Source organism: Phalacrocorax carbo, chromosome 7, assembly GCF_963921805.1.
Source record: "Phalacrocorax carbo chromosome 7, bPhaCar2.1, whole genome shotgun sequence".
NCBI lineage: Eukaryota > Metazoa > Chordata > Aves > Suliformes > Phalacrocoracidae > Phalacrocorax > Phalacrocorax carbo.
Genome location: NC_087519.1, coordinates 29,664,334 through 29,676,561, shown reverse-complemented (window position 1 = coordinate 29,676,561; position 12,228 = coordinate 29,664,334). Strand labels below are relative to the sequence as shown.

The window sequence follows — 12,228 nt, the reverse complement described above, 5'->3', positions numbered from 1 at the left end:
GATGCGTTTCTCCCTATTTAATAAGCAGTCACATAGAGAGGAATCAAAATGCTGGCTCAGGACTCCCAAGCTTACCTTCTGGGCTTTTATTCCTTAGCAATGGAGGCATTTCCATGGCATCAAGCAGATGGCCGAAATAAGCGTCTTTCCTAAATCAAGCTACATGTGGAAGCCTAGAATCTATGTAAAGTACAAAAAAGCTACAAGCAGGAGGAATGAGGGGGTGGGAATGAAGGAAGAAGGAGGAGGAAAAGACAGGGGGTGGAGAGTAACACTGGAGAGCAGCAGTGGTCCAGCCCCTCAGAATCTGAAAAGCATCACAGGAGCCTCTGGATAAAGACCTGCCCCAGTAGCAAGGCTAGGAGACAGAGGATTCCTGCTCAGTGATAAAGCATGGTGAGTAGGATTTTTGTGATATGCCTTATTGTTTGCTCTGATGCAATGGCATTTCCTTTGCTCTGGTACTCACAGGAACTCTGACGGACTATTAATTTGGGATGACTGCTCATTTTTGAAGCATTTTTTTTTACTTATTTTTCCATACATCTGACAAGTATGTGCCTGTATTTATAAAATGTACAGCCTATCTCATTTTAAAGCAACAAATTACTGAAAACAGCCAAAGCTGACAGTATTAACACTTTGCTGTCTGGTACCAACAGACTGCTGGTCAGAGCAAGTGAAAAATGCCGTTTTCTCCTCAGGTACACAGCAGAAATCTGCTCAGCTGCCTTTTCCTTGTAATAGTGATGATTAAATAGCTCCCTGTGCAGGAGTTTATGCTGCCCTTTTACATGGTGGAATTGGAACATTTCAAGCAGTTACATTTCTTGCAGCTGCAGGTATAGAAGAAAACTGAGTGAGGGGTGCAGAGGTTTTGTCAGAGGCAGCCTCCTTTTGTCATGGTCTCAGCCTCCTTCCACCCTGCTGCCCGCCCCACACGGGGCTGGGGGAAGCGATGGGTGCCCCATGGGGATTCCTCCTGTCAGCACACAGCAGGACTATGTTGGGAGTAGAAACGTGGTTAATTTTACTACAAAAAATCCTGAGCTCCACGGAACAGTTGGCAGGGCTTAAAGGAAGGTTCAGGCTTCCCTATAGCACACTGCTAATAAGATTAAGCATTTAACCACACATCCTTCTAGTATTCTGCTGGAGGGTGTAAGATTTTACTTTGTGTGTTCATGAGAAAGCCATTGCCTGACCTAAATGTATATGCAAATAATTAGTCATCCTGGGTTACCCAAGAGAGAAAATTGATTAAGGGGAATGATAAGGTACAGCCACTAATGATGAGAGGAGTAGTCCTATCAAGAGGCATGATCTTAATGCAGGTTTGTGTGTCACACAGGCGTCTTAAAAAATAAACATTCTTCTGTTTCCAGAATCATGACTGTCCCTGATTACATCCTCCATCCTTTCTACCCTGTTCTTTTCTGTTTTCTAATGGAGATGAGATACTAGCAGAGTAATCAGTTTAAGTGAGCAGATGAGCCCTGCTTTAAAATCCTCTTTGGTTTTCACCATAAGAACTGTTATATTTCTTTGCTTACTAGAAACAGTATTAGAATAACTGCAGGCAGGATATCACTACCCTTTAGCAAGGAAACATTTTACTGCTTTGTAGTTAAAAATCAAATTAACAGAATGGAATATATGCCATGATTATTAGTATTTCCATTATTAACTTTTATCTTCTGAGACAGAGAGTTAAGGCTTTTGACTGTAAATAAAATCTTATTCCAAAAATAATCCCCTGCCCCAACTTTACTGAGAGCACCAGCTGTTCTTTATGCATAGCTAACTGATTAGATCCTAAACATTAAAAATTTGCATTGTCCAGTCCATTGACTTTAAAAGTAGCTGTGGCTCTGATCACCTCATGCTTGCTTGTCTTTACATTTTAGGACTTCCAACTGGTGCCCCACAGAAATCCTGCCAAGGTTAACAAGGCATAGGAAGAGAGAGCCTCCCAGAGCGCTCTGTTCTTTTTCCCTTTCCCATTATACAATTTCTAAAAAAATATTTTTAAAATAATTTAATCTTTAAGTGCATCCATTTTAAGCATAATACATGTCCAAATGCACAAACCAGATATAAGTTTCCAGGAAATTTAATTATGCTACCATTTTTGTTTGGAAAGGAGGGGTACCATTTTCAAAGGTAACTCTGATACTCAGGATCTTAAGCCTGATTGATATGAATCCACTTGTGGAGAAGGGATTTTAGACTCATTCCAAACTTGCATTCTAAAAAATAAAAGCAGTCTGAACAGAGTTGTTTGGTTTTTTTTTAATTTAAAAAAAAATCTAAAAGACTATGCAATGTTTATTAACTCTTTCATTTAATAAAAGGAAAACACTTGGAGGGAGGTGAAATAAAGACTCCAAATTGTATGCAGAATTCTGCTTAGCAAGAGACAGCAAGGTACCATCTCCACAACCTGCCAATTTTAAGAATGAACTAAATGTAAAGAAGCAGAAAACACTCCTATCTCCCCTGCAAAATGATGACTGTATTCTAAATTTTGCTTATTTTTGTCCCAAAGAGAGACAATTATATATAAATGACACATCAAACAAGCAAGTAAGAGTGTCCAAGACAGACAGCTGGTAAGATTTTGGAATAAATGAACATTAATTATATTTTTTCCTACTTAAGCAAAAGTAATTTTGAGCCAAACTTGCCACAGCCAGAGAGTTCATCTAATCTTCCTCTTCGCAATACTGTTATTTCTATCCACGCAACCTCACTGAAGCAGATACTTCTACTTTCCCAGTAGGATGATCTTCCTAGAGTTATGCTTAGGAGGACTGCTATTTTAGCTACTGGTACATTAAAGCACAATCTATTTTACCTTTTAGAAGATAACTTAAATAAACATTCCCACCATAGATAAGCTAGTAAGATATAGGATAATAACTTTGACACCAGCCCAAAACCCAAAGCAAATCTTCCCCAATTCCTCCAGAGAGTTAAAACTGTGAACAGCTCAGCCTGGCAGAAAGCTTTGGGGTCCATGGGCAGAGGCAAGTGACCCCTCTTTTCTCTGACCCACACATCAGAGGCAATATTTGAACAGTTTGAATCCTGCTTCCACCCATCTTCCTCCTGCTTCCTAATGAATGTCCAGTCCAGCTCCTGTGCACCCCTCTTTGGCCTCCTTGTCTGTTGACCTGGACTTAGGTAGAATTTAGGCCATCTGAATATGGCTCTTATTAACCAGAACAGTTACCTAACTCAGTCTTGTTCAGGTCCTCATAACCTAAGACTATAAGCAATTGCTGTGACTGTCCTAAAACTGTGTCTCCTCAGCCCACAGGAATGTGCTCACCTTCCCATTCTAAAACTTTCACTTACTTTTTGATGAATCCCAGACAAAATAAAACCTTCTGTGTTTATGAAAAGGCTGTCAGCCACCCTGCACAGATGGTACATGTTTGAACGTGAAGTATCTCTATATTTTATGAGCAATATTATCCAAATTAAAACCAAAACATTATTTCCATTATAAGCCCAAAATCCGGATCTAATTGCCTGCTTAGACACGTGTGAAATCTTAAAAGTGAGCAGCTGGCATGATCAGGACAGATAAAAGTACTGTTTGCTGTAGATGGGAAGTCTCAATGCTGCTGCACCTAAGATAATTTTAAATTACAATTAAACTGTACCCCAGTATAAGATTTGAGGATGTCTTCTATTTAAACATGTGTTCCATAAGTGATTTCACAGATATTAAAAAAAGAGGTCAAGTAACATTAATGAAGAAAATATCCAGAGCTTGTTGAAAACAGAACAAGCTAGCCTTTGTAGATGGACTGCTAGTTTCCACAGGTTTCTGTTCTTTACAGTGATTTTTAAATTTCAAAATATATTTTTTTTTTGCAAAGGTGGAAATCAGTCCCTCATATACTCTTTATCCCTGTGGAAGAAAAGATATACTGCAAGTTAAGTCCAAGAGGAGAATAATTAAAAAGGAGCAAAGACAGGCAATAGTGTAGCTGAGTGCAGGGGTCAAGAAATCCCAGAGAAGATGTACCATTTTTTAAATGCCTAAAATCATTTTTCACAGAATTTTGATTAGCTTTACATAACCACTGGAGGCTAACTTTCCCTTACAGCACTTTAATCTGTTTCTAACTTCACTGGTACATCTTCTGGGGTTAGACATATGACTTGTGTCCCTGCAGAGAGGGGAAAAAAGGTATCATGGTATAGCCCATTACAACCAAAACTGCTAAAAGTATTAATCAGTATAGAAAGAAAGTAGCATCACAAATATTTCTGTTCTGTATTTGGAAAGAAGCTCATTGATAATTTAGAGCATATGATGATATAAATATATGAGGAACTCATAGTATGGTAATTGACAAAACAGCATGTGAGACAAATTTTTAAAAATCTGCAGACTCTAGTAGTCTGCCCTTAAGAGCCCTTAAGAGTTGACTGAGGAGATCTTCCCTTTCCTGGTGTTAATTTTTAATAGCATTTTTAACAGGGAAGATTTCTGACGCGCCGCCAGTTTTCAAACAGGATAAGCAGGATGACACAATGAACTAGATACTAATTAGTCTGGCATGAATCCTGCAGAAAAAGGAGAAAAAGAATATATGGGATTAAACAGACACATTAAACAATTATAATACAAAGTTGGTTATTATATGCATAGTAGATCTTAAAAAACAAAAACAAACAAACAAAAAAAACAAAACCCCAAACCATCCTAACTTACATTTTTCCTTATCAGAGGAAACTGAAAAGGTAGCATAGGCTACCATCAGTGTGTCTTACGTTATTATACTACATATATTCTCAGTACAGATGTTATTCAGACTAGACTTTCAAGTTAAAACTGTTCATCTAATCTATAAAAAAAGACAGAAGATCAAGCCTTGAAGTTTCTAGACCCAGTTATCAAACTGGTAATCCATTGTTTTTCTTATCACGGAGATACAATTCACATCAAAGATTTCTTTATTCAAAAGATTAGATAATGATGCCCCGAATTCTTAGGTTTAATAAGTTTCATACCTGATAATAAAACCTCTAAAAGCCTTTTTAATGCATCTACAGAAAAATTTCCAAAGTATGCAATTTCCTATAAAAATGACCCTTGCTTAATACCTATAATGGACAGAAACAGCTGTAGACTTCAAGGAGTCCTACATAACATCGTTATAATGCTAGCATTTGCCATGTCACACACTTCTAAGGAGCTTCTCAGCAGCAGGACTTCCCGCAGGGACACAGTACCTACTTCTACAAATGCAAAGGACTGAGGTGTCAGACGCTTTACTTTTCAATATTAATAATTGGTCTTGCACCAGCTGTTTCTGATCATTTTCACAACTCTGCTGGAGTTCTGTGCACTGAATGTCTTCTCAATCACACTTTGCTTTTCAGAAAAGGAATGTAATCATATCCCAGTGACCTATTTCTAAATATGCAAAACAAGTTTCCTGTAGCATCAGTGAACTCCCGATACCTGACAGTGTAGTAAAATGTTTACTGGCTTTCATCAGGAATGCTCTGCAATACTCACATGCAGCCCCAAATGCAAATAAATGTGCCAGCATCTCAGTCATACTGATAGAAGTTCATCTATCACCACCCACCCCGTTTTCCACACAGCCATACTCTTGATGTCAAATACTCACACTTTACCCTTACATTTTCTACCGTTTGTCACTGACCTACATTTAGTTGTAAATATTGCTAATCACCTGCCAGTTTGCAGCTTCTATAAGGAACAGGCTGTCACTGATCCGCCTGCTGGAGAAGTGCTGCAGGCGACAGAACTCCCAGGTACGCAGCCCTGCATCCGGTGAGGTGTTGGTCAGAGTGTTGCTTTCCCAGCAAGCCCTGGCAACTGTAAAGGCTCTGGAGGCTACAGACAGCTATTACAGTTCAAGGTGACTAAAGACTGCTTTAAGTCGTACTTTAAGAGCATAGAAAGGCTAGGTTTGGTCCTGCATTTAAGATCTCTGCCTGTCTTTGTATTGGGTGCAGGTCTAGATCCAGGGATGTGATCTGAGTTTGTTCTCGAGGGAGTACTGGTAATTTTTCATTTCACCAGAGCTGTTACATACAGTTTGTCAAGGACTGCTGGAGATAGCACTGTGTTTTTTGTATGTGTTGCAGAGTTCAATGGCTCTAAGTGGTTTTAGATATGTCTACACTATTCAAAAAAAGATAAATTGTTAACTGAGGTCTCATTAAGTAAAGATCCAAGCACATTCTTTCAAGAACAGGACTTGGAGTTTTTGTCTTGCTTCCCATACAGTAAAAATCTAGCTTCTCTAATGGCTTTTAGGAAGTGCTTGCTTCTTCCCTCACCTCCCTTTATGTAAGTCAATTGACTTACTCAATATTTAAGTTGATATAAGGCAGGAAAGGATCAGATGTGTCCATGAAATAACTGATAGAAAGCTGAAAGTGTCATGGCTAAAATAATTAATGACTAATTAGATGTATGAAAACATAAAACAGATTCAATACTAAACCATCCAGGCAGAGACCAAAATTGGCATTGATACAGGTAACAGTATTTTTAGAAATAGCTAATCAATGCACAATGCAGATTCAATGTGGCAATGCCTGAGAGTACTACACTGGTCTTTGCACATTGGAAACGATGCTTCTGTCATAATTAGCAGTGATCTTCAATGTGACATTTTTGACTTTTTACAATCAAAGTAGTAGTGCAGAAAATTATACATTATGCTAAGGAGGAAGCAAAACTGGTAATTCAGTTTCAGCATGCTTCCCAGGGTAGTAGTGAGATTTGTGGATTTTCTGTTCGCAGGTAAGGATTATTTTAATATAAAGAGAGCATCATGTGTCAAGTGTTTGATCCATTTTCTCAGGAGATTTCCCATCTTGAGCTCTTTGTCCTCCTTAAAGGTACAAATTTATGAACTGCTGCCTCCCTCACGTTAAGGTTCCTCAGGAATTTCTTTTCATTGATGCCTCTTCTACATTTGGATCAGGACCTCTATCTTGTTAAAACCCATCCTGAAGTCATAATCTGAAATCCAAACCCCCTCATTTCTAACAGACAAAATGTTCTCTGAGTCTCAGCTACCAACCCATACTGTGTACAGTGTTCTCCTTGCTGGATCTTCCAGCCATTGCCAACGTACCTTCAGTTTCACTTGATCTGCTTCTCAGGCAATACCATGACCCAGTGATGGAAGTTTCTGGTGACAAACAAAACAATTATATAATGCTTAATATCCATCCCTTTGTTCTCCAGATGTTTTCAAAGTTTACAAGTGCTAGCCACCAACCTCGCAATATTTTTATTCTGCTGTTTTCTTTGCAGAAACAGATGTAAGGAAGCAGTATGGAGCTCAAGAGAGGAAAGACCTTCATAAAATCCAGTGTGCAACATGAGAAGGTGCCACCAGTGCCCACAATTCCTAACAACAAAGATGATACAGGGAAAGACAAAAAGGCAGCTCTGGAGGGAAACCAAAGTGTAGCTGAAGTCCAGCTGGCATGTTTGGCCACGCACAAGAACTACAGATTTTCCACCAGAGGAGCAAGGAATGGGTCTGGTGACAACTGCCTGGAAAAACCATCTGGGTCCTCTTACAAATTTGTAAGGAAGAGTAAAACCCATGACTGCGTTCCTGAGGCAGACAAAACAGAGCACTGTAGCCCCAGCAGCAGGGTTTGTGAAGAAGGTTTGTCTGGAAAGGGTAAGGGCCGACTTGTCAATAGCATCAGCTTTTCAGGGATGTCCAGCTCCAGCAGTAAGAAAGAGTATGTGGTCAGCCCCAGCCAGTCTGTATGCAGCAGTCAGATGATCGATTACAGAAACTTTGTGCCACAGATGCCTTTTGTACCAGCTGTCGCAAAAACCATTCCGAGGAAGAGGATTTCCCTCAAGAGATCTAAGAAAGGGCTCAGAGATATATTTCATATAAAAAAAAATAAACCAGAGAGCCTCACGTTCCTGGTTGAGAAGGACAAGAATCTGTCCTCTCCAGGCTGCAAAAGTGAGTTGTCTGGGCGTCTTGCAAAGTATCTTTTCAAAACCGGAGAAACATTTGCAGCTGATTGCTTGTCACAAGACTGCTCAGACAGCGAACTGCAGTCTGACTCTTCCTATGACTGCTGCAACACCCTGTGCGAAGATGTTGCCTCGCTGAAGAGTTTTGATTCTCTCACTGGCTGTGGGGAAATCTTTGCTGATGAGACCTCTGCTCACCTGGAGCTGGAGAACAACAAAGAGGTTCTGCTGAGACGAAGCAAGCACAAAGACAGCCCTGTCATGGGCTCTTTCCAAGGGGGTGTGGAGCAGTTGGCATCTCCTGGCCAGAATGAGACTGTTGAATTTGCAAAGTTTTGGGACAACATCAACAAATCAGTAAGGCTACATCAGAGTGCTCTGTTTGATAAGAAGTTACTGAAGATACCTGGTCCTGATGTGGAAAAGGCTAGAAGCCAGGCTGCTGCATCTGTGACAGACCCTCAAATGTCACCTGATAAAGACGGTGACAATTCCAAAGAGAACTCCACAGAAACAGGAACACCAAAAAGTGACAACCAGGAATCCACATCCACAAGTGATGAAGGCTACTATGATTCATTCTCTCCTGGACAAGATGATGAAGTGAAGGAAGCTCAGACCCCTGGGGTCCCAGGTAGATTTCCAAGAGACAGCTACAGCGGAGATGCCCTTTATGAGCTCTTCTATGACCCAAACGAAGTCAAAATAAACCCAGTCCTAGATGATGACTTGTGCACATCTGAGAGCATTTCAGAACAAGCTATTGAAATCCCTTTGTCCATTTACAGCTTTCATGTTGGAGCTGAGGAGAACATGGCTTCCCAACCAGCTCTAGACATTATCAGCCAGGGTTTCTTCCACAGCACATGGAAAGGCAAAGAATGTTTGCTAAAGCTCTGCGATACTGAGCTTTCACTTACCATGGGGATAATAAACTGGCTGCGAAAACACTCGGGACTAATTTCTTCCCCTGACTCTCTTCAAAGTCCTCAGTCACAGCCAGAAAAGTCTAATGATGCATCGATCCTGCCCAGCCCCAGTCCAGAGCAGAAAGTGAGCACAGAAGCTCAGCAGGACAAACCAAGCAAGGAAGAATGTAATACATTTAACCTATGCGTGTCTTTGGACGAAAGCAAACCTGCAACCCAGGCCTCTTCAGTAAAGGTTACTGAAAGAGACCACAGCCTGGATTCTTGCCCTAACACATCTGATTTGGATTTCCAAGGAAGGGAAGGGAGTCACTGTAAGGATTCATCTACAGCGCCTGGGACTGGGGAAACCACCAGAGCACAAAGTTATGCACCACAATCACAGGCTAACAGAGACAATCTGCAGACATCTTCAACTGAGAATGAGAAGGCAACAATTTCAGAAGGATGTGAGACATCGAGAGATAAAAACGCACTGCCAGCAAAGCTGAACAGAGAGAGTGGCTCCCAGAGCATTGAAAACCCTTCGTTAGATGATAATCATGAAGTAGAATCATGTTACTCCTACAAGACTGCTGCGACCTCACTCCTGGATCCCCTTGAGAGGGAGGACACAAATAAACCCATGTATCACTCTCTCTCTATTTCCTGTGACAAAACGCTGCAGCCTCTTACCCTCAGACGCTTCCAGAGCTACATTAGCTCCACACCAACAGAGAGCAGCACTAACATAGTGCAGCTCTTAGAGCGCTGTGTAACACAAGTGGCATCATTAAAAATCAGCTATGAAAACAAGCATCTGAAAGACAAATGCATTGGGAATGAAATGAACAATATCATTCATAAGATGTCTCAGTACAAAAACAAGTTATTGTTGCAAAATGAATGCAACTGCATTGCTCAAAATCCAGAATACTCCAGTATTCCTAGCCCAAACCAATACAATTATGAGACAAGTTTCCAGTCCAGTGGTCTGTATCATCTGAAGCAAAATGGGGAGCAAATTTGCTCTGAAGATCAGGAAAGTAGAGCAAAAATCCTCAATGAGGTTACCAGAAGCAAGGTAAATTTTGAATATGCCCAGCTAAATAATCAAGCCCTCTCCTACTTAAAAGACTTTACATTTGATCTCAGTCCAAATGACTCTGCCCCTGCTACAACTCTTAGTAGACCAACATTTTTACCTCTCTTTAACTCTGCCTGCTCAAACATACCTGCTACTTTTTCACAAGCTTCATACAGCACCACCATTTCTCTAGCTGACTCACTGCAGCCTCAGGAGGCCAAGCAGTGCAGCCCAGGGCTGTGGAGTTATTCAGAGACCCCCTGCAGGGGCCTGGATGGAGGGAGCGCTCTGTCCCCTCACGCAGAGGCAGCAACCTCGGACACGGCAGTGACAGGGAGGAACCACCAGTAACACACCTGTATTGAGAAGGTGAGTGTGCTTATGGGAAGTCTGAAATTAAATGTAAAATAAGTAACATCTGTTCCCTTTTCACAGAGGGCCACTTATGGCAGTGGAGTCTGATAAATACTCAGGGTTTCTTAGTTTCCAGTTGCATTGTTCTTAACTTTCACTTCAGCATGGTAGTTAAAAGTAATCAGAATTTAAATTACACAATTGCCCAAACCAGGGGCCATGTATAGCAGGTATCACATTCACTGAGTCTTACAAGTCCCACGCAAAGGTTGAAGCCCCATCTTCCACCCGGGGGTGGCAGTTCTCACACGAGCTGAAGCAGGGAAAATTTTTACTTCTCCCACTCCAGGACCTGCCACGTTTGGAACAACATGGTGGATATGGCTGCCTGGCCACAGACTGCCAGCAGCATTCAGCTCAGATTCCTCACTACTGGCTCATGAAATCCTCTTGCTACATAATGACAGCGTAAAATTTATGCCCTGCTTCTCCTCTGGAGTGATAACTGGATATTAGACAGAGCTCTCTACTGGAGTCCTGATGTTGTGAGCTGCTACACAGGGGGTCACACAAGAAAGCCAGAGATCTGCAATATTAAGTCACAGGGCGGGCAGACAGACATACCCTGTACTTCAGGAGAGGGATTATAGGGTCTGTGCTGCACCTCAATCTTTTTCAAATCCTTGAGCCATGTTTACATAGTATAGGGAGATACAGAAATCAGTCCCTGATTTAGGGTAAAAAACACCTCTGCTGTAAAACAGAAAAAAGCTGATCAAGTACACAGCCTTTGGCCTGGTTCAGATTTACCTGTCACACAAGGCTTTAGGTCAGAACAGATACTATCTGTACAGACTGCTCTAACTCAAGCCAGCTGAGAAATCCTCTGTCCTCCAGTTGCTGAGAAGAATCTATCATAGAAGTATACAACTTGTGTAAATTCTCTATCACGTGCCCTGCCAAATCTGACAGATTGGCTGGACTCTGCCCAGCCCTGGCACTCTCAGAAGGAGCCTTTGGAGGTGGTGGAAGAAGGAGAGGAGGCTGCAGGAAAAGCCAGGATAGAGAATTAAGGAACAGCTCATTATTGAACAGAGGGACCCAGAGAACACAACACTTCTCTGGCTCTTGTTGCTCAGAGCAGCGTGACTGCTAAAGGCTTCTCAAGCAGCACAAACTAAAAAGGACAGTGTTTCTCTCTGCATGAGGCAAAAACACCCTTATGTTCTCAAGTTTTGGAGATTCAGCCACCCACTTTGCTATTTACATCTTCGTGAAAGTGCCCTTCCCCACTAACAAGTCTCCCATTGCAGGGAGGGATATTTTCCAGTGGTCTGCATGAAGTTAAGGCTTAGAGACTGCCAGTTTTCAATACTCTTTACTAACACATTGTCTAGTTATAACCTGTCCATCAGTGAACTAGGTCTTCCTCTAGTGAAAGACGTGATTTTGTTTTTTTCATTTTTGTTGCTAACAATGCTGCAAAGAATGCTGACTAGCAAGCCACCTTCTTGTGTCACCAGATTTTTGGGCAGAACTTGCCATTCAAGGACACACCATAGTCCTTAGAACTACTTGCCTCTTTTAGATTATTTCTGAAATTTAAAATTCAGTACAGATAAGGAAAGGTTTGTGGTCACAGACAGTGTATTTAAGAAACTAGTGCTAGGCACAGATTTTAGGGTTAGAACAGCAGATCAATGTATGCATTGGCCTGATATTTTTAGTTTGTTGTGAATATTAATCCGCAGGGTACTGCTAAGAATATCCCTGCCTTCACAGGCTAGGAACGTAAAGGGATTCTAATTTTGAGGAGTCGCTTTCTGGTAGGAGCAGAGAAGGGAGTCATAGCTGTCATGACT

The 12,228-nt window shown here is 41.3% G+C and overlaps 1 protein-coding gene across 1 annotated transcript in view; it reads left to right on the top strand.

Annotated features, from left to right (window-relative positions):
- Window positions 1-302: 302 nt before the first annotated feature.
- Window positions 303-12,228, top strand: part of AMER3 (APC membrane recruitment protein 3) — a 44,227-nt gene continuing 32,301 nt past the window's right edge. The window contains exons 1-2 of the mRNA XM_064457277.1: window positions 303-396; window positions 7,325-10,381. Of these exons, the coding sequence (XP_064313347.1) occupies window positions 7,346-10,363 (3,018 nt within the window). The 5' untranslated portion in view covers window positions 303-396; window positions 7,325-7,345 and the 3' untranslated portion in view covers window positions 10,364-10,381. The remainder of the gene's footprint in view (window positions 397-7,324; window positions 10,382-12,228) is intronic.